The 26,159-nt window shown below is 40.0% G+C and overlaps 1 protein-coding gene across 2 annotated transcripts in view; it reads right to left on the bottom strand.

Annotated features, from left to right (window-relative positions):
- The window catches only part of IRS2 (insulin receptor substrate 2), a 118,674-nt gene that overhangs the window by 73,884 nt on the left and 18,631 nt on the right, over window positions 1-26,159 (bottom strand). Inside the window, exon 2 of one of the 2 annotated variants that reach the window (XM_066176777.1) lies at window positions 15,776-18,203. The exons of the other annotated variant lie outside the window; for it this stretch is intronic. Within the exon in view, the coding sequence (XP_066032874.1) occupies window positions 18,199-18,203 (5 nt within the window). The 3' untranslated portion in view covers window positions 15,776-18,198. Of the gene's footprint in view, window positions 1-15,775; window positions 18,204-26,159 lie in introns of those variants that run through there. 2 annotated transcript variants of the gene reach the window in all.

Genomic DNA, 26,159 nt, shown 5'->3' with positions numbered 1-26,159 from the left:
TGAATGAATTGTAAAAAAAGCCTTCTGATTTCTACTGCCTTCTGACTAGAGTCAAGCATCTTTATTTCATGTCCTATAGCAACAGGCCACTAAGCATTTAATATCAAAAGAGTGATTGTCAATCCAGAGCCCTGCTATTTGAGGCTGCCTCGTATCACCCCTTCCCCTGTATCACCAAAAGAGGCAGAAAATGAGCTGTAATGGCTAAGCTGGATGTCAATAGAGGATGTCTCTAGAGAGCTCACACAACGACAGCAGGAAAACAAATCACTTCCCCTTCTCTCTCCCTTCTTTTCTCAACTCTGGAAGGTGCCAGAGGAAGCACAACAGTACTTCCCAAAACCTGGTCGTCCCACTAGGCAGGAATATTTCTTCCCTGGCCAAATTGCCTGGGCCTTATGCTGACAGAGGAACAAAATCACCAGTATGTCTAAGAAGACTGGAAACACGGTAACAAATGTAAAATTAAATAGGGGTTTGATTTGGGTTAGTACAGGACCAAACCACAGCAACAGCTGCTCAAGATGTAAACATAGTCCTCTTTAACACGGAAACCACTTATAACCACTTTAACATGGAAACCAGGTTGTTTGAACTGGCTGATTCTCAGTAAGGAGAAGATGATGTTTATATAAATCCTACACTTCATCCCAGATAACAGCAAGCAACATCTTAATCCAAATGACCTGGGGCCTGATCTTTCAGACTTCTTTGTGTGAAGCTTTCCTGTTAATTCCCTGCATTAGAAACAGGTTATTCATCTATTTTCACATGCATTTGTCTGATGCAAGTATTTACAGTTCTTTAGTAGGCAGGGCCATTCCTTGGACATTTTCTCAGATTTCAGGATACCGTAATCTGCATGGTGATGTTGGAAGCACCTCTAGAGTTGTACAGCAATCCCTGACACGTATCTGACTGTGTCAGGTAAAAAGGAATAGATATTTCAGGTGGACTTTCCAGTACTTTCCAGCTTTACATAGTAATTTACAGCCCTAGAGAGCAGTGATTGCAAACTCCCCTTCAAAAGAAGAGAACAGTCTGAACAAACCTGAATGTCAAATTCAATCATGCTGAACATGGGGAGGTGGACTGACTCAGGAGTCACCATATCTAATCTTCAAAACTTTCAGGCTGGTTTATATACCACAAACAGGTGAAAAAAAACAGACAAAACTCCACATATTTTTTTTCTCTCCATTTTCATGTCATTTTTTAAAATTCAAACCTAGGGCCAATAGTCTTGGCTTTTTTCCTTCCTGATTAAAAAAAAAAAAAAAAAAAAAAAAAAAAAAAAAAAAAGAGTCTGGCTAAAATTTGTGTAATTTTTCATGTTTTGTGAGAATTAAAAAAAAAAAAAACAAAACAATAATTATTCCCATCGGAGGATTATCTTTGAGGAGTTTGTTGTTTTTCTTCTTGTGAAATGTCAAATGATTTGCCATCAATGAAAATGTGAAAAAATTTCATCAGTTCACTTTTGAATGCAAATCGTCCAAATGTTTATGCAACTCAGTGCATTTCAAGGTACATTCATACTTCTTCACCTCCTTCAATGAGGCTATGAAGAGGCTTAACTTTAAGGGTTTGTTCAAGTGTTTTGCTGCAGAGGAGCCCCTGAGCCAGAAGGTATTGTTGTGATTTCAGACCTCCAGGCAGGAATGAAACTGCACATGTGTCATCTTGCAAAGGAGAGAAAATAAAACTGGCTTTTTCAGAAAATGTGAAAGTGGGTTTTTCCTTGGATTCCAAGTGGACAAATTAGTAGTCATTGGCAAAGGCAAGGAGAGCAGAAAAATTATAGAGAGCATGAACAGCGGAAGAATAGATGTCTTTCTTCTTACAGACTTTACTGAAATGCTTTCAAACAAATGCCTTTGGATCAAGAATTCCTGAATTATTTTGCAAAACAAAGTAGAACTACAAATGAAAGCGATAGTGACAATAAAGGAGATGTTTTCCAACACAAATATAATAAAACAAAAGGTCAGGGGAGCAGAGGGGAAGGGGGAAGGAAGGAAGGAAGAAATGCCATACACTATAAAAGAAAACAAATAGAAAGAGGTTTTTAAGGGGGTGGGAAAAGATGTAAAGATGGGAAAACACTTTTATTTCCTGATGTTTCAGTGATACTTATATATTCTCAGCATTTCACAACCACAACATTGACCAGGTGTTTGATAAAAGAACTTGCATTTTTATCCTACTATGCCATTATTTTTGCATATCAGTTAGAAGTGTTTTCCTCCAGTCTCAAATATCCATATGTTGGTCTTATTTAACAAGGATAGAGGACAAAAACTGTCTCCCATTGCTGTACAGTCCATCTAGAGCTGTCCACAGAATGCCAAGATCATTAGCCTTTTAACATATCTCCTCCAAACACCAGAGAGGCCTGTGCTTCAGCTGAGCTACAGGTGGCCACCCTCTTACCCATCACTCAGCCTGGTTTTGTTGGGGGCTGTCTGCCACCTACTCCTGGCACTCCTGTGAATGGAGACTCCCTTTGCTACTTTCTGAAGCCCTTACACAGCCAATAAAACCCATAGTCCCTCCCTAAATCTATGGTATCCGGATTGATGTTTTTAAAATAGGGATTTCTGAGTGAGAGATTGTGCAATGTTTGGAAGACTTCAATATTTGTGCTGAACTGCACATATTTTCACTGAGGACTGCTGGACCTTGCTTCATACGTGGTTGCCTCACTCAGATACATTGTGCAAACAGCTGTAGTCTAAGTGTGGGGCAAAAGCTGTGCCTGCATACATAAATCCCATTGGTAAAGCCAGAGAGTGCCTGAGACATCGCCACACAAGTACCTGAAAAAGTGTCTGTTATTGCAGACTGTTACATTAACCGCAGCTGCCTTTTGGATTGGAAGACTGCTGGAAGAAGCAGCAGCCAGATCACCTTCCCAAAGGGCAGTCATCATTCCTACTGCTCTCTGGTTTCTGCTGCTAACTACACACGTGCAAGAACACCACAGTGTAGGCTTCGTGCCTGGAAGTACTCAAGACCCCATCAGTGACTGCTGAAGGGCACTGTTCTCATAAAGACAATGAAGTCCCCTCCAAAAGTGCAAAAATGTGTCAGGCCCTAATATCTCAGTTTGGAGTGCAAGCAGAGGGAGAACAACCTAACTCAGACTGGAAAAGGCTTGCTGTAGGCAAGCATTAATATACAAAGTTACACAAAAAGCCAGTAAAAACTAAATAGATTTATTGCCTGTATTCCAGGAGCCTGATGAAATGGCTGCTGCTTACCGTTGACCAGAGAAAATTCTCAGACAGAATAGGATTTTATTCAGAGACTCTGAGACTTTAATTTCACAAACGCTTTGTCCAACACTGAGGCCAAAAGAAGCAATCCCATTTTTTCATTCAACATTGCCCTCTCCCTTTTTCTGCCATTCAAAAGGCGCATGTTGCTGCAGGGGACCAGAGTGGGGACCAGCCCCCCATTTGAGCTATCCAAGCCCCTTTTCCTGACACAGCTTTCTCCTGGGTGGGTTTCTCTGCCTAGCTCGCTGTGCAGCTGCATGAAACCTCAGATGGCACCAGGGATTGCATAAGTTCAAGGGGGGAAACCCATGGCAGGGTGTTGGAACAAGATGATCTTTAATATTCCTTCCAATCCAAATTACTCTATGATTCTAAATATGCATATGGGCAAAGAGAATGCAGGCCTGCCTATTCCAATGGCAGTGCTGTCTGCCAGTTTAACTTGGCTGGGAATGACTGCGGCATCAGAGTCATTCCCTCTTGCTGTAGCCTCCAAATTCACTGACCTGTTTTGGAAGTACATCCTCCACAGAGACATGCTGTAAACGTGTTAAGAGGCTGTTACGTACACAGGATATTTATAAAAGTGACGGCATAAAGCTGACACAGAGAAAATATTCAGAACATGCAGCATACATGTATTACACGGGTTTAGAAATGCATTTAACTATGTTCATGCTGAGTATCCATTAGGTACTCAAAAGGATGCATTTTACAAACACTGGATACCAACACGTGATCCAAAATGGGAAAGGGACCTAGGTTAGAACCCTCACAACCTCTGGCTGGAAAAGGCCTAGTGAAAAATAAATGCTAAAAGAATTAATCTGATTTTAACAACCAGTTTAAATAAATATGTGTTTTTCTCAGCTGAGTTCTGGATAGTTTTTCCTAAGAGGAAAAAAGCCCAAAATTCTTCTGGGACCAAAAAGAAGCAGTCTACTGGCACGACTGCCTGTAGAATACATGGAAGAAGAGTGAGGAACTAGGCTGTGCTATTTTAAAAGGCTGCTTTCATTGACTGGAACTATTGGCTGCAGCACTTTAACACTGGGAGGGTATTTTATGGTTTTTTTCAATTCTTACAGCTTTCATATCTCCTAGTACCAGTCAGACCGAATATTAAGCATTTCCTATGATGCTAATAATTCTTCTGTGCTTCTTTCTTTTCCCAGGATGGATTGATTATTGATAAACAACTACCTGGATTGGGCTGCTTTTATTTAGACACTGCCACTTGAATCTCCTCCCTCAACCCACTGACCATGCTGCTTTGGGTGCAGCCCAGGATGCAAGTGGTTTTCTGGGCTCTGAGAGCACATTTTTGGTTCATTGCCAGCTTTTCATCTATGTGAACCCCCAAGTTCTTCTTTCACAGGGCTCTTTTCAATGACTTCTCCCAGTCTGTGCACATGTCTGTGATTGCCCCAACCCAGCACCTTGCACTGAATATTTAACACCTCTGTTTTCCAGACAACGGGACTTTCCCAGCAGACCACTTTGGAGTAGAGAGGAGGAAAGCAGCATCAAAGCTGCACCTTCAGTGCCTTCTCTTCTTCCTGTCTCCTCCTCTTTTACCCCTCGAACTCTCTATTTTTCCCTCAGCCCATGGCTTACTGAATTCCTCCCTTCCGACCCGGCTTTCTGGTTTTCTCCTTTTTCTGGAAAGATGGCTTACCTTATCCCCACCAATCCCTGTATCCCTAAAGCTCTGGTCCTTTTCCAGACTCATCCTAGCCCCCCACAACATCCTCCTGGAATATGGATCAGTGACGTGGTTGGGAACAAGCAGGGGCACTCAGTTCCACATCATGCATCTACACCATGCAAGCAGAGGACTGTGCAGGCTACATCTTACAGATCAAGGGTGTAAAATCAGAGGGGATTAAGGGTGGGGAAAGAGGCATAGAAGGCGGGTCATGTGCCTAGCACACCACAGAACAGCAGACTGGTGTTGTTACAGCTACACATGCATCAGTACCTAATAATTTTGGTACTACTTGACACCACGTGTGTTTAGAATTGCAACAAGCTGCCTAACAGTGATGTAAATAGGGGATGGGTAGAGAATTGTTGCTCTTGTTTGGAATTTTTCCTGTATTCTTACTGGTTGTTATCTTCCCTTGCAGTGAGCAAGTAGAGTTGTTACTGTAAAACATAAGGCTGACTATTAACTGACAAGTAGGCACACTAAATCTGCTTCTTGTCCCCTCAGGCAGTGGTCCCTAATTTTTGGCTCAGAGACGACATGCTGAACACCAGATTCCTCAGTGTTACTTGCTGACATCAGGGAAAGTGGAGCACAGCATCAGTCATCACTTTTGGTGTGCTACGTCTTCAGCACACTAGCCCAGGCTTGAGGAAGTTGGGGTCCTCTGCTTGGGATTAGACACTGGGCAAAAGACAGCAGAAAGAGAAAATAGCAGAAGATGGAAAAGGATTGGATAATCACAAAAATAATCTTGCCCGATGCCTGAAAGCTCCCTCAAATAAAAAACACAGGCCCTCAAATAAAAACACTGGACAATTCTTCGCTTTCAGTGCCTTCCACAAACCTCTTCCTCAGGTTCATGAGAAGACAGACACCATCTTTGCACTAATTATGGGCTCCTTGTGCCCTACTGTATTTCAAAAAGGTAACTGGGAAAGTCACATCTTTGTTTGACACAAAAAAAAAAACCCAAAAAACCCAAACAACAAACTGAAAAAAGTATGAAAATATAATAAAGTAATTGAAATTAAGCACAGCTGTTCTGTTTAAACCTGGCTTGGGATGATTATTTTCATCAATTTATAAAGAATTATCTAAAACAATCTGAAGTTCAGACTAGGCTCACACATCTATTTATGTTTTAAATTTGATCAGAAAAGAAAATTATCCACTAAATACTGGTTAGGTTGCAATGCACTGCTGAACCACAGCCACTGACAGACTGGAGATATTTCACTGCTATATTCTAGTAAAATAATGATGATGGAAAGAGGCTACCTGTGATTCTGGTATAAAGGGCAGCAGCGTTAATAGCTATTCAGCAGAAATGAAGGGCTGTCCAGGCAAAGAAGACAGATACACAAGTTAACTTCACAGACAAAGTAATTCTGGTGAGCCAAACTTGAAGTGAAACATGCATTTATGGACATTATTATGAACATGTGTGTGCCTGACACTCTCCAGATTTGGATTATAAATTATACACCCGGATGAGTAAATCACTGCACAATGCAATTGTGGCTAAGAGAGAGATTACCTTAAGGGATGTTTGGGCCTCTACTCCGCATTCAGAAACACTCCCCAGGCAGGGCTAACATTCTTGTATAGGTCTCCTACATGGAAGAGGAGAAATACCTTTACAGGGCTCCTGCAGCTGGGTCATTGGCTCTCTCCTTAAGCGTAATGGGCTACTTCAGGTTCACCTTAGCACACTAACAATGTGCCCTCCTTCCTACTGAGTAACTTTTTAATACCCTGCCATCTCCATGCGTCTCTTACTTGTGCTGTGAACTGAGTACCTGCAAGAGCACAGCTTGTCTTGCAAGTTGCCAAGGACAGCCTGGAAACTCTTCCCTCCTTTTCTCTGCTTCATGTATCCTTTTCTTGGTAGGCAAATGTCAGCAGTTGTAACCCACTGTAGGGAGGCATCTGGCAGTGATGGCTGCCACAAAGGAGGAGGCTCTTACTGAAGATGCTCTGCCAGCAGTGTTATGCAGACTCCCCTTCTCAATTCACATTTCTTGGCACCTACACCCCTGTCTGACTGACTTTTAAATGGGCAAAGAGTCAATCCAACAGATGGGCTAAATGGCAGGCAACCAAGATGCTATGAATGTACATTGTCTGGGTGTGGGGAGTCAAATTGCCAGTCAGGGATATCCAAGTTAATGCCCACCACACAGCTACGTGACGACAGCACTGAGATATGCCACCAATAGCCAAGTTTAAAATGTCTTCCGTAACAGCAGCATTCATAAACAGAAAAAATGCAGTAAATGGGTGTCACAGCTGACCACGCTTGGGAGGAATCCAGGAAGGAATTGTGATGGAGAGGCGAATCCGGAGAGGAATGACTTTCACAAAGTCACTGTTGCCATCCTTCATCATGATACGTTCCGGCATCATAGGAGAAGATTTTACACAGCACAAGGCAAGCAGCAGAGAAGGTTTATCTTTTGTGTGTCAGGAATTCTTTTAAATTTGTACAAAATTCTAATGCATTATGTGTTTTTGCAAAATGGCTCAATAAGCTTTGTATGGTATGTGGTGGCCTCTGCATGCATGGTATGAGCAGACCAGCCTAACAAGTCTAGTTACCAAGGAAACAGGTTTTTAAACTTGAAGCATAGGTATTCATGATGACAGAGATCTTACACTTTTTGGGAACATGTCTCTCATTTGAGGAGTGAGTGCGGAAGCTGGCTTTCAAAATCCTCCTCACTGTGGTCATGAGGCCAGTGGAAAATGTCGCATTGCTGACCCTGACTCACTGGTCTATAGGAGAATTGGCAAAAGAATATGGAACAAAAGATCATTGCACATCATTGCCTAATGCTTTACCTTAAAAGAAAGCAAATGGGGGAGTTAATTAGACAAGGACTTCCTTTCTTTGAAGGAGCCAATCAATCACATTTTTTCCATCCTGAAAGGAGGGCTTTTTTTTTTAAAACATAAATCTTTTAAGCCTCAGTGCTATGGCTTTATAGGAAGAGGAAATTGATCTCAGCTATTCTCTGACAGAGTGGCACTGAACAGAAAGTGTCTTTCTTACAGAATGTATTCATTAGTTCCTTCTCTCAATCTGACCTTGAATGCATTTGATTAAATGATTAAAATAATTTCATCCCAAAATGACAGTCTGTAGGACAAACTTAATTAAGCTCCAAGACTGAGAAATGGAAAAGTCTGTGCTATGCTTCTTGTTTTGTACGAACCCCTATGCTTAAATAATCACATGAAGACCACTGTAAACCCCTTCAATATGCTGGACATTTGGCCTCCCTGATTCCCTGATTGCCTCTCCAAGCCCAGGCATCCACAGGTTACTGCTCCCTGCCTGTCCCACTGACCCAGGCACCGTTCTCTTCCCTAAAAGCAGAGTGAAGGGAGCATAGTGCACTGTGAGCAGAGTCACTCTTCAGCATGTGATAGATATTGTAGGATTAATTAGTGTTTTCTTTTTATGATACTTTATAAACCTATATAGAGTTAGTTTGTGTGTTACTGCATAATGTTTTAAGCCTAAGGAACGCAAGGTTCCGGGAAGACATTCCTCGGCCAAAAAGCAGAGAATCACCCATCACCAAAAGGAGGGAAGGCACCACCCATGGGTGATGGAGTTGAGCACTGCCATCATCGGCCATCGGCCAAGCGCTCAGCCCCCATATCCATCATCCCAATCTCATCAAGGACATACATCTCAATACCTGGTTCCAGTAAACCCTGACATAAGTTTATGTCTCCCAGGAAAAACTATTCACCGAATTCACATTCAAAAAGGAAACCATACGAATGTGAATCGAGGACCATATTACACAAAGAACCAATGAAGTAATCGGTTGCACAAGCCAAAAAACTGTATAAAAATGAGGCCCTGCACACTCCGAATTTGTGAACCAGAGGGGAATTCTGTGCGATGGGGGCACGATCTTCGGTTCACCCACCGCCGATTACCGGGATCGGAACTGAACTTTGGTTGTGGTTTTATTGGGGTTTTTCTATTTCTCAAATTCTTGATTTTTTTGTTTTTATTAATAAATTTGTTATTAATATTTTTAATTCACAGATTCGGCTGATCATTTATAACAAGCATCTTCTCATTTCACAGCCCATTAAGAATACACAAACTGACCACAGAAACCTTGAAAAATCATTTGACACATGTAACAAGAAGGGAAGGAACTCTGCTAATTTCATTGTTGTCTCATCCCTTAAAAATACAAAAAAAGAGTTACACACTCTGTAGAATAGTGCAGTGAAAGTTGTGAAACTACTACTTTCTCACCACTTTGTTTGATGCACCTGTCTACACCATCAAAAAGCCTGAATCTGATTTCTCTGTTAAAATAGCACCACCACTTTTGGCAGTAGCGTAATATTAATGCAGATCAGTATCTTCAGCATTGCTTCTTTAAATTTGTCAGGTTATCTTATCCTGGCAGTTTAGAAATATGGGGCTTCATTTGCTAACATTCACATTGCATCTAGTCCTTTTGCAGGGCCACTGGTACTGGCAATCCTGGATATGTCACATAAATACACCGTTCATAGAAGACTTGAGAAAAAACTACAGCAGGCTGAGTATGATGCTCAGTTATAACTAAGGAATTGTATTGACTTCAGTGAGGCTGCATAAAAATAACTGCTAGCCAAACTTGGTTCAGAAACTTAAAAAATAATAAAAAAACAACCTTTAACCACAAATGGTATGCGGTTCATTTTGCAAACAATTACTTAGCTCACCAATATATTAATGATAAGAACAACCCTCTGATATTCCCCAGCCAACAGAAAAAAATAAAAAGTACTGGAAAAGCAAAATTGCCTATGCAGGGTAAACGACACACAAATAAATTTGAACAGGAAAAACAAATTAATGAATCTTCTTTTAAGAGGTAAACAAAATGCTGGCTTCTCGCCAAGGAGGCATACACGGAAATCAGGCAGGAGATCCCTGAAAGCACAGCAAAGCAGCTGACAAAGCCTCTTTAGTGCTGTCAATGAGGCAGACACAATGTGAGAGATGGCCGTGCCACACACACAGCGGAGAGCTGTGGGAAGCTGCGAGCCGAGCCAGCCAGGGAGGCTGCCCGGGACCACCTCCCGCCCAGCCGCCTCTCAGGAAGGTGCTAAAATACCTCCAGGGTTCCACTCCTGCCCTCTCACCGGGGGAGAGCACGACAGCGGAATCTGCCGAGGCTGAGTTTGATGTTTTGTGACACTCCCAAGTGGTGTGTGGCTGGATGGAACGGGAGCAGCTTGAGTGGAGCTGGCAGATGATGCATCCATCCCATTAATTCACCCGCTCCCAGTGGCCGGGGAAGTGGCACACAGTATTACACTGCTTCCCTAGCCACCACCGTAAAGGCTTCTTTTTTAATGATGCACACAGCTCCGTACTTAGCTAGAGGGGTTATTTCTTCCCTTGAAAAAAATCTGAAATGCTAAAGAAGATACAAAAAGTCCCACTTTTCTTTTGCTCAAGTCAAACATCTTCCAAAGCCTCCCTTGCAGGTTAATGTAGTGAGGCAGGGGTTCAACAGAGCTTTGCAGAGCTCTTGCCTTCACTACATCTCAGTGCCACAGATCAATGTGAAGATTCACACAGACACACTAAGAGAGGGGCACAGCCAGTGTTTCAGGCTCTGAGGCAGGAAGATGAAGTCTGGTGGCTGACAAAAGTTGCAGGGTCATTTGAATTATCATTCAGGGAACATTCAGAGATATCACCTTGTAGATCTTCTGTACTTGAGGACAAGTAAAATAGTCACCCACTCATTAGCAAAACAGGACAAACAAACAAACAACATTCCCCAAATACACTGACATCTGACAAACTATATTTGAACGCACAAAAAGCTTGAGATTTTTTGTGTAGTAACAAGTATAATGAGGCCTTTGTCAAGAGTATCCATTGATATCCTTGTGCTGCTGCTGCATGAGAGAACCAGAGGATTTTTCCCATCAGGGTGGGAGACCTTCACACACAAAGTGCTGATGCACCTCAAACTGAGATGGTATATCACTGCTTTATATATCAAATTGAGGACAATCACAGTGTAGAACAACAGAATTTCTGGAACGTATAATTTGTCACAGGACAGGTAGTTCAATGACTGGAAAGCATAGAGGTAAGTCCAAGCATAAAAAAGCTTCTTCTGTCCATGGCCTAGATTTTTCTCCTAATCTGCATGCCTGTAAATGAAGAGCAAGGATTATGGAAATGACCTGGCATTGGTGTACTCCAGGTACATCATGTAAATGTGCTTGTCCAAAAATAAAAGAGCAAGTTTTCAAAATGAAAATCATGCTGTCTTGAATTTTTTTCTGGTGCCTTCTCTGGTTTTGAAGGCAATGGACTACAGCTGCCAAATTAGAAACTTCCTTTGTTTTTTATTCCCTTAGAACAGAAAAATCCTGGGGTCTGTTACCATCTGAGAAATACAGGCATAGTCAATAAAAAAATGAAATGTTTATACAGTGAAAGTCTTTCCTGTGAAAGAGTAAAACCATTATTTGATTAAAATAATATAGAATCCAGCACAGGGATATTAAACATAATGCATCACAGGCAAAGAAGGAAAACTATGCCTCTTCTGTGAAGTCTGTTACTAAGAAAAGACTCTACTCAAAGTAGAAACACTTTAATACTTGTTCTTAGATAAATAAGATTAAAATTTAACCTTTACTCTTATGAAACCTTTAGAGAAACATTCATTTATCTGCAGCTGAAACAAATACTGGATTGCTTTATTGATTCGTTGGCTAAAGGCATAGACTAGTCATGAAAATTCCACTCTGCTTCCATTGACACACTGAAACAGAATTTTAAAAAAAAGTCTTTTAAAAACAGTTTAGCCTTGAGAAAATGGGCAGTCATTGGGAGGCTTGGCCTTCTAGAAAAAAATATTCTTCATGTGTCCCACTTAAGAACCAAGATATTTATATCGAACATCTTGATAGAGATGATAAATAACTGACTATAATTATATTTCCTGAAGTACTGCTCAAAGGCAATCTTATACCACAATGCAGAACAGTCTTTAGAGGACATAAGGTTTTTAAAAAAAAGCATCAGAAATACATAAACAATCTCCCAAATGACTCTGAATCAGAGCTGCAGCTGCAGTAAATCACCATGAATGCAATGGTGGCACATTCCTAATCTGTGGCCACTGGGACCAGGGCTCCAGAGTTTATCTTTGTGCAACAGCCTGTGATATTTAAACTACAAACTGGCAGCAGTAAAAGGGCAACTGGTGGTCATGTTGTAGCTGACCAGTGTGAATTAACCCCCCAGTGTCTGTGTCGTCACAATACCTGATCCCAAGTGTGAGACAATTTAAGGCAATCACTGGTCCATAGGGAAGGGGTAAATACCTCATAGTTAACTCTGGATTGGATTAAGTAAAATAATAGATATGGCAACGCTGTTACCTTGTGTCTCTTATTTCTCCTTCATCTAGGTAGCTTGTTTAAGTGTATATTCATGTACAGGAACAATGACACCTTCACCTATGTTTATCACACAGCTCAAGTAAAGGCGTAATACACCCTCTGTCCCTGCACTTTCTTGTCCTTATGCAGGATGGCCGTCTCTCTTCAACATCTGCACCTAAATCAGCTAAATTGCCAGTAAAGGGCCAATGATACAGAAATTACTTTTTCCTCCAGGAATAACTGCTCTGTCAAATACAGTTGTAATATATTCTAGCATCAGATAATTAGACTATGCCTTGGAGACCTTATAGGGGGTACCAGAACACCTTTCCATGGTCATTTAGTGTACTTGTTCAAAAAGCCATTATGCCTTGGTGAAAGCAATCTTTTTAAAGTAATTAGGAGCATAAGAACATATATTAACTCTACACTTTTAAGGTCAGACTTTTACACAATATTCTAGCGGAGATATAGTTAATTCATCCCTTATAAGTTTCATCAATTGATGTTGTGTTTTGAATTATGCACACACATTCAGTTCACTTTTGGCAGGGAGAAATCGAAGTCACATTAAATCTTAGTCAACCAAAGTCTGGACCCTCTTGCTTGAGCAAAATTTCCGTGTTGAAGTTTGTCTGAGGTAGAATGGTAGGTCTGGATGTTCAGCTCTGCAATACAGCTTACTCACACTAATGAATGAATTGTTCAGTACACCCACATTTTCAGACAGGATCATTATTTAATGAGAAGGAAAACTACTTTAACAAGCAGTAGCAGAAATTTTAAAGGTTGAGGGAGAATAATATACTAATGCTTAACTGTCGTCAAATGTGGGAGTTAAATTGAACTGGTCCATCTGCAGAAAGCACGTTTCCAACTAAAGGAATCCTGTTCCTTTATCTAGTCCCTCCTCATATTCATATTAATGGCTGTTTCAAGGTGTGTCTAATTCCACCTTCTGCCTCCTCCATTTGAGACATGTAAACATAGCACATAGCCTGATGTTTACATCCTCTTCTTACATAAGAACTCGTATTTTAGCAGTAGTGCTGCTCACCTTCTAGATACACCTCTTACATTCAGTTTAGCACTTATTGATGCATTTTTACGATTGTATTTCTCACTTTTATCAAAGGGGAAAAGAGAACATGAAAAGAGAAAACACAAGGAGGCCATGTAAAGAAATACTGAAGATCAACTGGACTTTTCAAAAACTTTTGGCAGCCATGCATTCAACACATGACACTATGTTGCCTAATAAAATGCAAAAAAATGAATTCATAGCTCATGTGAAGCAATGTTATGTGTCATATCCATCCCACAGGCCATGGTTTCCCCATCTCTAGACTGAACTTTATAAAACATATGTTTGGTCTGATATATAAATAGGACACATCACAATGATAAATTTAAAAAAAAAAAAAAAAAAAGCCCAACTGGGATCTATCTTTTAAAAAAAGAATGATGACATTTTCTGTCCCTATTTTTTTTATTTGACCTCTGCAAGAGCTGACTGAAGCTGAACTTTCTCAATAAGGAAAATCCATCTGGAAAAGACTGAAGCTGAAGTAATATACTAAAAGATTTGGTTGGTGATTTGCCTTCCACAGAGCATTAAGGCTTGCACCTTCAGCCAAATTTGTTCCCTTTACACTATTCAGCAATCGCTCTCCCAAAAGCCAACCCCATAACTCTCACAGATTACTTTAGAATGAGCACAGAAAGAACCTAAACTCTTTCCTATTCCCATAGTGTTTGAGAATGGAAAGCAAGCAGAGATGACACCTGGATATATATCAACCCTTCTCTGAACCAGGTACCACAAAGAGTAAATGCAGGTTCTCAAGGAGGCTGAAAGACATGGATTTCTTATCCTTGAAAAGTACAGTCACTGGAAAATGATTGAAGAGCACCACTTCCAAGTCAGTGCAAATGTTGCTGTGTTTCAAAGCATCCTACATCACATTAAACTGCTGGGGGAAGCAACTATCCAAAAGTTTCTTCTATTTTCTGCTTATCAGAAATTGTACCTTCCAGAGAATCTGATACTGGATTTCTGGATGTCTTATCAAAGACATTCTTCTTCTATGGTATTGTAAGGTACCACTCTCCTACCCTGCTGAAAGCAGAAAAATGAGGAGTTTCTTTTGGATAGCTGTATTTCTCCAGAGCAATTTCAAAGATTGAAACAATTGCTTTTTCTTGCCAAGGATGGAGGCACTATGGAACTCACAGTGTCCCATTTTCTCTCCCCTAGAAAAGTCTACAGACAAGAAGGTCAAGATAGATGAGAAAAGGAACTGAACGTTCTCTCTTGGGGAGAGAACATTCATTTATTTCTGCACTTTGTGGCTTATATGGACACTCCAGCAGCCACAGGATGATCCCACTGCTGCAAGAAAGAGAACTGCTGTTTTCCATTCAAGCCACCTTCAGAGGAAGGATCTCACCAGAGTGAGCTAGGTTTAGTCCTTTAAAGGCCAAGGTGTACAAGTATGGTCCTTGAACCATCCCCAAAACATCAGGCAACCATGAAAGTACCAGCCACTTAGTGGCAGATGTGGCCAGAAGAATATAACTTATACATCCCAAGGCAGAACTTCATCTCAAGTGAGTTTAAACATTAAAGACAGTGGGATCATGTGTCCTCCTTGCACCAGCAGGCCTTGCATCTGATCAAAGGCATGTCGCTCAGACACTCTTGAGTGTAAGCAAATGAGTTCTCACCAAGACTGCTGCAAAACAGACAGCAAGCTTTTTATGAAGCTACTGTTGCCCCCTGCCCCTCATTGCCACATTCCCTGTCAGGACCCTGACCCACACCCATCACTTTCCTGGGTGCAAGGAACATTGGAAAAGGTCTACTGTCAGGTGTAAGAGACACTCCTACTGACCAAATCAGGCTACAGTGACCCCAGGTTCCCTGCATGCAAACCAGCAGCAGGGGATAACTACAAATAGCACTAGGTTCCCACTCTCATTGTACCAGCATGACTATACAGCTTCTTTAGTGCAAGCCTGTTCTCACTAAACAGGCTGCCAGAAGGACTCCCACAGTCTTCCACTCACTTTTAAAACTGGAATTAAAAATTAAGATGATTTCTGCTCCTAGTTATTTCCTCAAATACACAAACTTCACTTTTATAAAACCAATTGTTTTATCCTTAAACAAGATTTAAAATGATTTCATAATGTTTCAGAAGTTAAAAGGAAAACCAGTATGTGCAGTGCAATAAGATTTATTCACAGAAAGTGTTTCCATTCCAAAGAAAGAATAAACTGATTTTATGTAAATAACCAGAAAAATCTACTTCACCCCTAGAGAAAATAGGCACACAAATACTTTACTCCTTTCATAAATAACGTATTTTATTGCATATGGCTATTGAGGAGAGCATCCATGATCAATACAGACTAAATACAATACACTACTCTAGTTCCATTTATTCTGGTCTCCAGCAGCATCACATTTATCCTTATATACAGCGTGTACATTGGAAGACACAGCAAGATAAGTCTCTTGTCATATCACAATAGCAAGAAATATATTTAACATCTTGATATCCAGAAACAATACGTACCCAAAAAGAAAACACTGCTTAGTAACTGTTAAGGTTATATAGCAAAAAATATTTTAAATTTAAGGTAAGTCAGGCAAAATGTACAAAGACCCCATATACATTGTGAAGTTTTAGCAAACATAACATTTATACATTTTGGTTCCATTCTGTAAACTAAATTAAGAATGTAAGTATTGCATATGCCTTTGTGAAATATACAGGATAGAGAATATTTTATTATTTTGTCAGGTCGTCTTTTTCAGTTGCTGTATGCGGTTTAGCCATTTGTTTCAGTGGCATGATTTCTTAATTGATACAGAGGGATTTTTGAAAATAGAGGTGTTCAAAACACTGAATTCAGCAGGTACCACACTCAGTGCTGGCAGCGGGTGGGAAGGGGTCAGACAAAAAATGTCAAAGGTATGCAGGGTTTTCAGTTCCAGACTTGAACAAGCAGCATTTTAGAATGTCTTAGAACCATTTATAGCATTAGTATTAGAGAAAAACTCAATCAGATCAGATATTTAAATTTATTTTAGATCTAATATTTTATTAACCTATGCATTGCTGTGATTTAAGACCCAAAAAATTACACAGAAAAATTAAGTGTGCCATGGAGTAGGGAAGGAATTAGTTTACATTCATCTTTGTCTTGTAATACAATCCTCAGTTCAAAAAATTCAGCATGTAAGCAGGAAGACTGCATTGCCGTTCACTGTATTTGTAAGACATGGACTCTTGTCTTCCTCCAAAAAAAAAAAAAAAAAAAAAAACCACAAACAAACCCCGAAAGAAGATAATGTATTGTCAATAGTGAAGTACAGGTTCCACCAAGCACAATGATCAAAGAAAAAAAAAAAAAAGAGGCTCACAAAACTCATAACTTAGTAATACTTACATGTCTATCAGAGCAGGCACTGGCGGGGTACCCTTAAAATGTACACAAACATTTCAATCAAAGGAGAAGCAAGGTGGCATGACATTCTGTTAGTCTGGTGCAACAGTTGTATGTGACTTTTGTGACAGTAGCTGCCACACCACTCAGATTTTCAGGCCACTGGAAATGTGATGCACAGTTAGCCTTGAAAAGAACTCAGGATAAGTGACTGCAATGGTTCTTCTTCCCTGTAATAGTGCCTGCAGCTACAATAGTGCTTTCTTGGTAAAAGGCAAATATCAGGACTTTATAGATGGCAAGATAATACTGTGTTAACATTAGCACTTGAATCTGCCCGATACCCATTATCATCCCTGCATTCCTAGCATGCTTACGTGGATTTTTGGTTACAAGAAATGCAGCTAAGAACAGTTAGCTGACAAAAGTGAGCTTGTAAATAGAAGAAAAGGCTTTTGCAATCTGAAGTACCTACATAAACACCTACGTAGAGAGGATTAAACAAGTGTGTCAAAGGTACAGAGATACCCCTAATACAGGTTGATGTTTTTAACTTATGTTGCTTCAGTTACACGTTTTATACTTTTTAACTACTCTGAATCCCTTGTCCAAGTCAGATTCACAGAGTTTCATCCCATTTTAGACTTTCCAGTGCCCTGCTTAGGCTTTGTCTGAGAAGCAAACCCTGCGGCTAGTGATTCAAAACCCAGCAGCAGCAGCAGCAGCTGTACAAGCTGCAAGTTCAGTAAGGCTGGCGACCATTCTTGAGAAACTCAGCACAGAGATAAGGAGTTCCTGTCGTACACCAACACTGCAAATCCGGCTTTACTTTGAACTGAGGTAGTACTGTCGTAGGCTTGAAATTATGCCAGTAAATACCAGATCTTGCTGCTTCAGCACGTGTTACAGAATCCCCTAATATGCCAGAGAATAAATACAGTTCGTCTTTGAAGAAAAAGAAAATGAAGGCATTGGCCATTAGTTAAAGAGGCCGGCAGAAAAGTTCCTATGATTTAAAGAGCATCTCCAACTTCTGTCGAAACAGCAGCAAAATGATAACATAGATGCCATGGATAGGTAATGAGTTAGGCAGGTTGCCTTCCCTTCCTCCCAGATTTGTTGTACAGTTTAGCCCACAACAGTTTAGCAACTGTTAGGACCAACAGTAACAACAATAAAAAGTAAACGTTAAGCAGCTTCAGTAACCAAAAACAAAAACCAAAAAACGAATAAACAAAAAGGTATATGCCGAGCAGCTTCTTTGAATGTTGTACTCTGTTGTTTGAGGTCATGATGAGAAAACTAATTCCTTCACTCTGAAAAGGAAAATGAAAGAAAGTCAATCAAAGCTGCAATTTTTTTTCATATATATGATACAGACAACACAAAAAATACCACAGAGAGATTATTCAGAATGGGTTTTCATATTGAAAAAAAAGCAGCTATTCAATAATTGCTGTCATATTTGTATACACTGTAAGGTATTGCAAAGGCAATAAAGGGCGTATTCCTCAATCCAGCACCACTCCCTTTTTTCAGAACCTTTCAGCTAAGGTTCTTCAGGTTAGCAACCTGCAGGACACAGAATCGGTTGGAAAACCTGACACAAAATCCCTCCCATTCAAGTTGTGACCATCACAATTTTTTGCATCAGTGGAAAGGACAAGGGGTTGGAGAAAATAGGTATAAGCTTAACTTTTTTTTTTTTTTTTTTTTTTTTTTTTTTTTTTTTTTTTTTTTTTTTGTCAGCTGGATATTACAGAAAGCTTTCCATTTCCAGATACTAAAAACAAGCTTGAGAAAAAACATGTTACCTTGTCTTTAGGGAAGAAGTCTACAAAAAACATAAGCAAAGTATAGAAAGAACCTTCTTTTAATTTAGTTATTTGATTTACTAAACAACTATTATTCCAAAAGTAAAAAAAATGAGTAGGTATGCAAAAGGAGTCTTTGCCCAGTTACTGACTACAAAACTGCTTTAAACAATCAAGGTGAATTATGCAGTAAAATAGAAACTGATTACAACAAGACCCATTCTATTTTAAAGAATGCAGTTGACTCCTTTAGTGTTTCTTCACTACAAAGAATTAATGGATGGTATATGCTACCCCACCAAGGGAACATTATTATTTATTAACTCACAGCATTAAAATGATTTGATAACGTGGCCATTAAAAATCAAAATTTAATAGTTACAGCAATTTTCTTTGTTGAATGTTGTCCCCAAGTTTCTAAGTTAAATGAAAAATTTAGTTACGTGATGTATTACACAAGTTTTTCTAAAAACTGAAGTTTTTTTGAACATTTTGGGAACAAACACTTACTTAGAAAAATCTATAGTTTTGACTGTATTGATACAAGAAGTCAGTATTCCTATATATTCTAATTCCTTTGGGACCATAAAACCAAAATAAATTAGATACAAAAAATGGATGTCAAAGTAAGCCCAGTGCTTATCTGTACAAGTTTCAATCCACATAAGCCTCTGATAAACCAATACAAAGCCTTTTCTCTCAAGTTTACACCAAAACAAAGGCTGATGTATCTTGGCATTTATGTAAGACTTGCTAAATTGCTTTGAATCTCTGACACCTAAGGTTTACTTAAAGCATTAGCCCTGCTGGAGTCAACTGGAGCCACTATATAATCAAATATTAGGATATCACTTGGGATTTTATTTCATGCCACATCTTGAGATTAACTACTCGCTTGCCAAGACCACAAAGAAAGTGCCCCACTGCCCCCACCCACTTCCCAAGTGCCACTGCTGCCACTTTTCTGATCAGAAACCAAGCCAAATGTATCCATTCAGTCTTCAGTAAACAAGCTGTCATTGCTTGTTCTGGACAGATGTTTCAAATTAAGAACTTGAACTGGCTTATGATGCGTCTGGGGGGAGGTCCAAATCTGCCAACACCATCCCAAGGTGAACATGAGGCAGGACAGACAGCTCTCAGATTGGAGCAGCAATTCCTCATTTGAGGAAGAAACACTTCACAAACCACTTTGTTCCCATTTTTGTTCATGGAAGTTGCAAACAAGCCAGTGTTCAAATGCTAACTCTGTGTTTTTGCTTTCCTCCCTCAAATGGAAACCAACATGGCAACTAAATTTGCAGTCCCCAAAGTGAGAATGAAAGACAAATAACATACTAAAAATTTTAAAAATCCTCATCTTCAGATAGAGAAATTGGTGGAAAATGCAAAGGATACAAAGAGGAATGGTTCCAGAAATATGCCAGTCTGGGGCAGACATGAGGGAAGATTATTAGCAACCAGGTAGATCTGATATTGTTCTTACAGTATAGCAGGTACTGTCCAGTCAGAATTAAACTGGAGGAGTGAAGTGGCAGATGCTTCCAAGCACTTCCATACTTAGTCTGCATGGTTTTGTTGGCGGATGATAGGACTGTGGACACTAAGACATTATGATGCTATAAACACATCATCCAATGAGTGTACAATGATGACCTATAACTCAGAAAACCACCCCAAACATAGTCTTCAATAATAAAACTATTTCCTACAACTTCAATAAGCTTTGAATCATGTTTTGATTAAGCTTTGAATCAATAAAAGAAAAATAACTACTGTTACCACTTGACCCATGTTATAGCAATGTCAGCTTCAGAGGAAGCCTACTTGGGAAAAAAAAATGGCAAGTTCCATGCCAAACAAAAACTAATCAAACAAACAACAACAACAAAAAAATCAATATCATGTTCAATATCATGGGGTTTTTTTACCTCAGTGATTAGTATCTTTTATTTATTTCAAGCCTTAGGTCAACATTCCACTCATACAACACATCACAGCAGTATACACCATCTTTACGCAGGAACTCAAAATTCCTACAGGACATGAACATATTCTTTGGTAGCTTCATTCCCCATGGGCATGCACTAATCAAAACACAAAGTCCAGCACTGTGTCAATATAGAGCTTTCCTCTTGGCTTTGGGCTTTATTAAGAAAAGCATCCATGATCATTGCCGAGTTTCCAAAACTACTTAAGTCATCTGATTCTACCAGTGCTTCTCAGGGAATAAATCAGAGAATAAACACACACACAAACTTGCTAAATATACTGTGAAGAGAATTCAATGGTTAGTCAATTAAAGAAGATCTACTCTACTTAATTTTCAAAGTCAGCAAGCAGTAAATACAATTTTTTTAAAATTTCTAAAAATAATTGTCATCTGCTAACAAGCATGCAGGCAGAAACAGTTATTCATGTGGCTTGTGGCAAAACACGTTGGTGGTTATTCATAATCAGTAAATTTATTCCACTAGCAGTGTGACTGCCAGAGCACATCAGGCATTGGACACAGAGCCCCCAGCTCTGCTGCAGGCTTCTGCCCTGACTCCAGGCAAATCACTCAGTGGCTTTATCCCTTTGTTTCTCCTCCCCATGTCGTCTGCCAAATCGATTAAGGCTGCAATTCTGCTAACTAACTTTTCCTGGAAGAGCAATCCTATTGATACAACCAAACTGAAGGCTAACAACATGTACACCGGCAGGCATCAGGCCAGGCCATTAGACCGCACAACCCAAGCAACTGAATCCCACTCACAGAGACCAGACACCTAAGAGAAGATGTATGACCCTGGGCAAAGCTGCTGGCCACCCAGAAAGGGCCAGTGCACCCTTCATCAGCAGGTTATACTGCCCTCCCAGCCCCTGAGCTTTCTCCAGCACCAGACACTGTGCTGGCTGGGCTCCGAGCAAGAGATGGGTCAAAGGCACCCACACAGGTTGGAACCTTGAGCCTTGGCAGCACCATCCCCACAACCACAGGAGTCTGTGTCTGCAAAGCAAGTGGAGCAGAGAGGGGGGCTGAGGGTGGGAAGGAACAGCACAGGCCTGATGGTAATAAACTCCTGCTGACCACGCACTGACAGCAACCAGAGGTGGTCTGAACCGAAGCCTCCAAGGGCTCCCTTATTGGAGGCATCACAGCATGCACACACACCGTGAGGTGACAAACTTGGCCAAGCATCCAAATGCAGATGTAGCCTGACTGCTACCCAGGATGCTACTGGGAAGTTCACAGTGGGAACCAAATCCTGACCTGGCTCCAACTCTCATTGAGCAATGCAATGAATACTGTACTTAACATCATAGGTATCCCTGCTAAAGATAACAGAACAACTCGTGCTGAGCTATGGCACTCTACAGTTCCAGGGAACCTATGCTCCACTTAGCAGGACTACTCTTACCAAATAAAGCTGAGCACAGACACTGTCAGAGGAACAGGTTTCAATCCGAGCTTAAACATTCGCTTTACCAACACTTTCCAGAAAAACATTAAGTAGTATGCTCAAAATGTTTACAAAGCTCACAAATAATATCCATCCAAAGTAAAATGTTTCCACATTTGATGAGAAAAACAAGTTAAACCATGAAACGAAAAAGCCACATTACTTTTTTTTTTAACAAGTCATGGTTGATCGTAATTGGAAACACACTGCACCAAGTAATTAGGCTCTTTTGATATGTTTTTCCACTAAGAAACAGTACATCATATTGTTCAGATATGGCTCTTGTTTTATGAATTTAAAAAAGCGAGCATCTGGTCAACATAGATTCTTCATGATGAATAACAATAATAAAAAATTTACTAAGTTTCTTTAGGGTAGTAAAGTAGGAATTTTGCATCCACAGTAATCTACATTAAAATGAGCTTCACAATACTTTTAACTCTTGTGTCAAATGGTTAAAATGCATTTGAACTGCATGGATGTAGCCATGGGGAAAGGGTGACTTTTAAAGTGGGAAACAAACTGCTAGATTACCTGCAAAAAGATGTTGCATGTCAGTACCTGCAAATACCTTTTGGGTTGGTATGCCTGAGCACACTGTCAAGAGGTTAAAATGTTCATCTGCTGTCATGGACAAATTCACCAGAATTTCTAATGAGCATCAACTTTTAACCAAAGGTACTAAAATTAAAATTATTTGTATTTGATGCCATATATTTACATGATAAATACTTATTTTTTCATCTAAATAAGTGATCTTGCACTGGAGTTTAAGCAGTTGAGTCTGTAGTAGAAGTACAGATGAGAATGTGGACTATGCTTAGTTGACTTCAGAATCTGATATAATTTGTATTTCGTACAATGTTGTCAATGGTCTTATAGATTTTGTAGCACTAATAACTAAACATTAAAATGTAATTATGTGGAAAATAAAAGGATGAAACTTGCAAATATAATTATAATGAATTTATAGTGCAGGTCCAGAAATACATTTTCCACATCAATTATAATAAATATAGGCATTTCTAATTTAAAATTAAGAAACTAGACATGCTCATTTTTCCCAGGATTAATTTAATAGAGCTGTGATTATGTCTCTTAATTTCAGAGCTACAGCCAATGTATACTATTAAACAAGCTTGTATAGATGGATTTTAATCCCATGCTTAGGGATAAAATAAATTAGACAGAAACCCCTCAACATAGTACTATCTGAAATTTATTCAATTATCCTCTCCCTTGCAAGCTGGGTATACAACCATTCAAAAGCATTCCATGAAATGAAACAAAATCAAGCAGCTTTCTCTGAGTAAACAAAATGCTAGAAAATAATGTTTAGTCCTTCCACTGGGAGCTCGTAAGAAGGACAGAAACACATATGCAGAAACAGATGGAAGATCCACAGAAAATTTACCAATGGAAATGTTTGCCTGTAGCAGCCAAAGAGCCACTCCACAGTACATACACAGCATTTAATCATCATGGAACAAGAAGTCATGCTCTTGGTTGATGACCATTATCATACATGTGAAATGGCCTCCTGCCTCACAACCATCACACTATTCCCATATCAGTGCCAATTCAAGACCCAACACCACAAACATGGCCTCAGTGCAGTTGTCAGACTGAATTTACAGCTCCGTCCACTACACCAAGGAGCGAGCACAGCTTTTCCCAGGTGCAGCCTGCCACCAACATGGGAACTCCAGCAATACCTACCGTGCGCACAAAATGAGGCTTTTAATTAAGAAATTAGGTTTCTTAAGAGACAGAACTTTTGCAAAACAACATGCTCACCTTCCAAGTGATGTAGAGCAAGGGTGGAAGGGATCAGTGACTAACACATTGAACTACCTACCAAACCCTTCTCTGGAGACTCAACCACTGAATCAGCATGCCTGCCCCAAAAGCACATACTAGGCAATATTCAGCTAAATTCTACCAAACCGTACCTCTGCATTTCTGACCTACTCACCCTATAAGAAGCCAACCATTCCAACACGTTAGAGTCAAGGGAAAGAAACAGTGACTTTTAAGCAACAATTCTTCTGCCCTGTATTATACTGGACTCTGATGAATATGAATTCTTAAAGACCTCAAACTCTGTGAGATATTTGTTTTAGGAACAGAGATGATATCCTTGTACACACCTTTACAATTGCTGGGAAGTTTGCTCAGCTGGGATGTCACAGGCATATCTGCACCTCTTCTAATTAATATCAGTAGTCATTAACAAGGCCAACAAGTTTTGACAAGGAAGAAGAGCTCTTGTGAAGCAGAGCTTGATATTCTCACACAACTGCCAACTGAAATGCCATCAAAGTTAGTTGCCCTATTTCCAGCAGGTAACAGTGAGGTGGGGAAAAAAAAAAAAAAAAGTACAGTCAGACTTCTGGTTCAGATCCACAAGTGAGAGCTTGACTGCCATTCTAGGTAACAAGCAGACAAATACCAAAAACTGCTCCTGAGCCACTAGGCTGAAAACATGTGCCTGAAAACACCACATTAGTATTCTCAAAGAGCTTAAAAGTACACTTTTCCCCTCTCCCACTTGGGATAAAAAGCAATCTTTTCTATTGGTTAAGCTGAAGAAATATTCCCAATTAGAAATTTTAATACTCAAAGAAATAGGGTTAAGGAGTCATGTAAGTTGTGGGAAGTCATGTTCAGTCTCCCTTTCCATTACAATGGAAATCTAATTATTCCATGAAAACAGCTGCAGTAAGAAGGAACAAGAGCACTCCAGCAAACAATATATGCTTAAGGAATGCCATAAGATGGTGAGGGGGAAAAGATGATTGTGATCTTTTTTAAGTCAGAAAGCTACTGGACACTAGTCAGTCCCAGGTAAGTGCTCTTGCCTCATAAATATTGTGGAGAAGGGAACAGAAACACTACATCCAGGCACTCTTTCAAAGACTAATCCCTGCTTCCATCACTGCCAAATGGGCTTAAGCACCTAGTATCAAAACAGGCTTCAGATTTACAGGAGCATCCTAGAGGAAGACATTTATCTTCCAGAGAGCAGCATGTTTTAAAACACAAGCCTCTCCTCAGCTTACAGTTAGCCACCCTCCTATTGTGTAAACTGACCTTCAGACAGCTTACAAACACCTCTGGCATGACATACATTCACTTAGGCATCTCACCTGCCACCTGAACACACTAAATGTTAGCTGGCTACTGCAGCTTTTGGACTTCCAGGTTAGGAGATACATCCAGAGAAATGCATCTTCTTGCGGAACAGACACACAGGGAGAGAAGTGAGAGAAAAAGAAAGCAGGGAAGGCGTAGCATAAGAGGAACAACCTGGCATGCACAGGAAGGCAACCTTTTCCCTACAGCTTACTCCTCTTGCTACATCCTCACTTAAAACTCCTGAGCAACCTGAAGTAGGATAAAGATTTTAAAGGATTCTTTTCCAAATTTATCAATGCTTTTCTAGAAATCTTTTGCGGCCTTGCCTTTGTCAATGTGAATCTGTCAGTAACAGAGAAGTGGGGAAAAGATGAAGCGAGGCAAGAAGTTTCATCATGTTCCATGATGAAAATACATCACCACTCCCTGAAACCATTTAGTGAAGTGAGCAATACAGCACAAAAGCGCTGCACTGAAGCAGGTTATACTCTCCCCTAATCCAGTTTCCTCTCTCTGACAGTGGGTCAAAAGCTGCATACAAAATCCAAGATACTGATTTTGCAAATGGGGATACTACCCAAAGTTTTCTTTACTTTCTCATGATTCACCTATAAGGACAAGCCAGCTTGTTAAAGACCATGAGCCAAACTCTTCTTAACTTCGTTGGTACTGTAGATTAGCAGCCCTTGGCAAAGTGTGTACTTTGTGAAAGCCACAATCACAAATTTAGCAGGGTCCCCACACGTGTTGATTTCAACAACTTCACCTTTTTCAGCTTTATCACTCTACAGAAGCCCACTAAGTGTCCTAGAAAACAGCCACTCTAACACAATCCACCAGCAGACGTTTCCCACTGTTCCTTGAACAAACAGTC

This window comes from Chamaea fasciata, unplaced genomic scaffold, assembly GCF_029207755.1.
Source record: "Chamaea fasciata isolate MVZ Bird 193981 ecotype frontalis unplaced genomic scaffold, bChaFas1.0.hap1 SCAF_2, whole genome shotgun sequence".
NCBI classification, from domain to species: Eukaryota; Metazoa; Chordata; class Aves; order Passeriformes; family Sylviidae; genus Chamaea; species Chamaea fasciata.
Note: the sequence above shows the minus strand (reverse complement) of the source record. Positions and strands in the feature narration are given on the sequence as shown.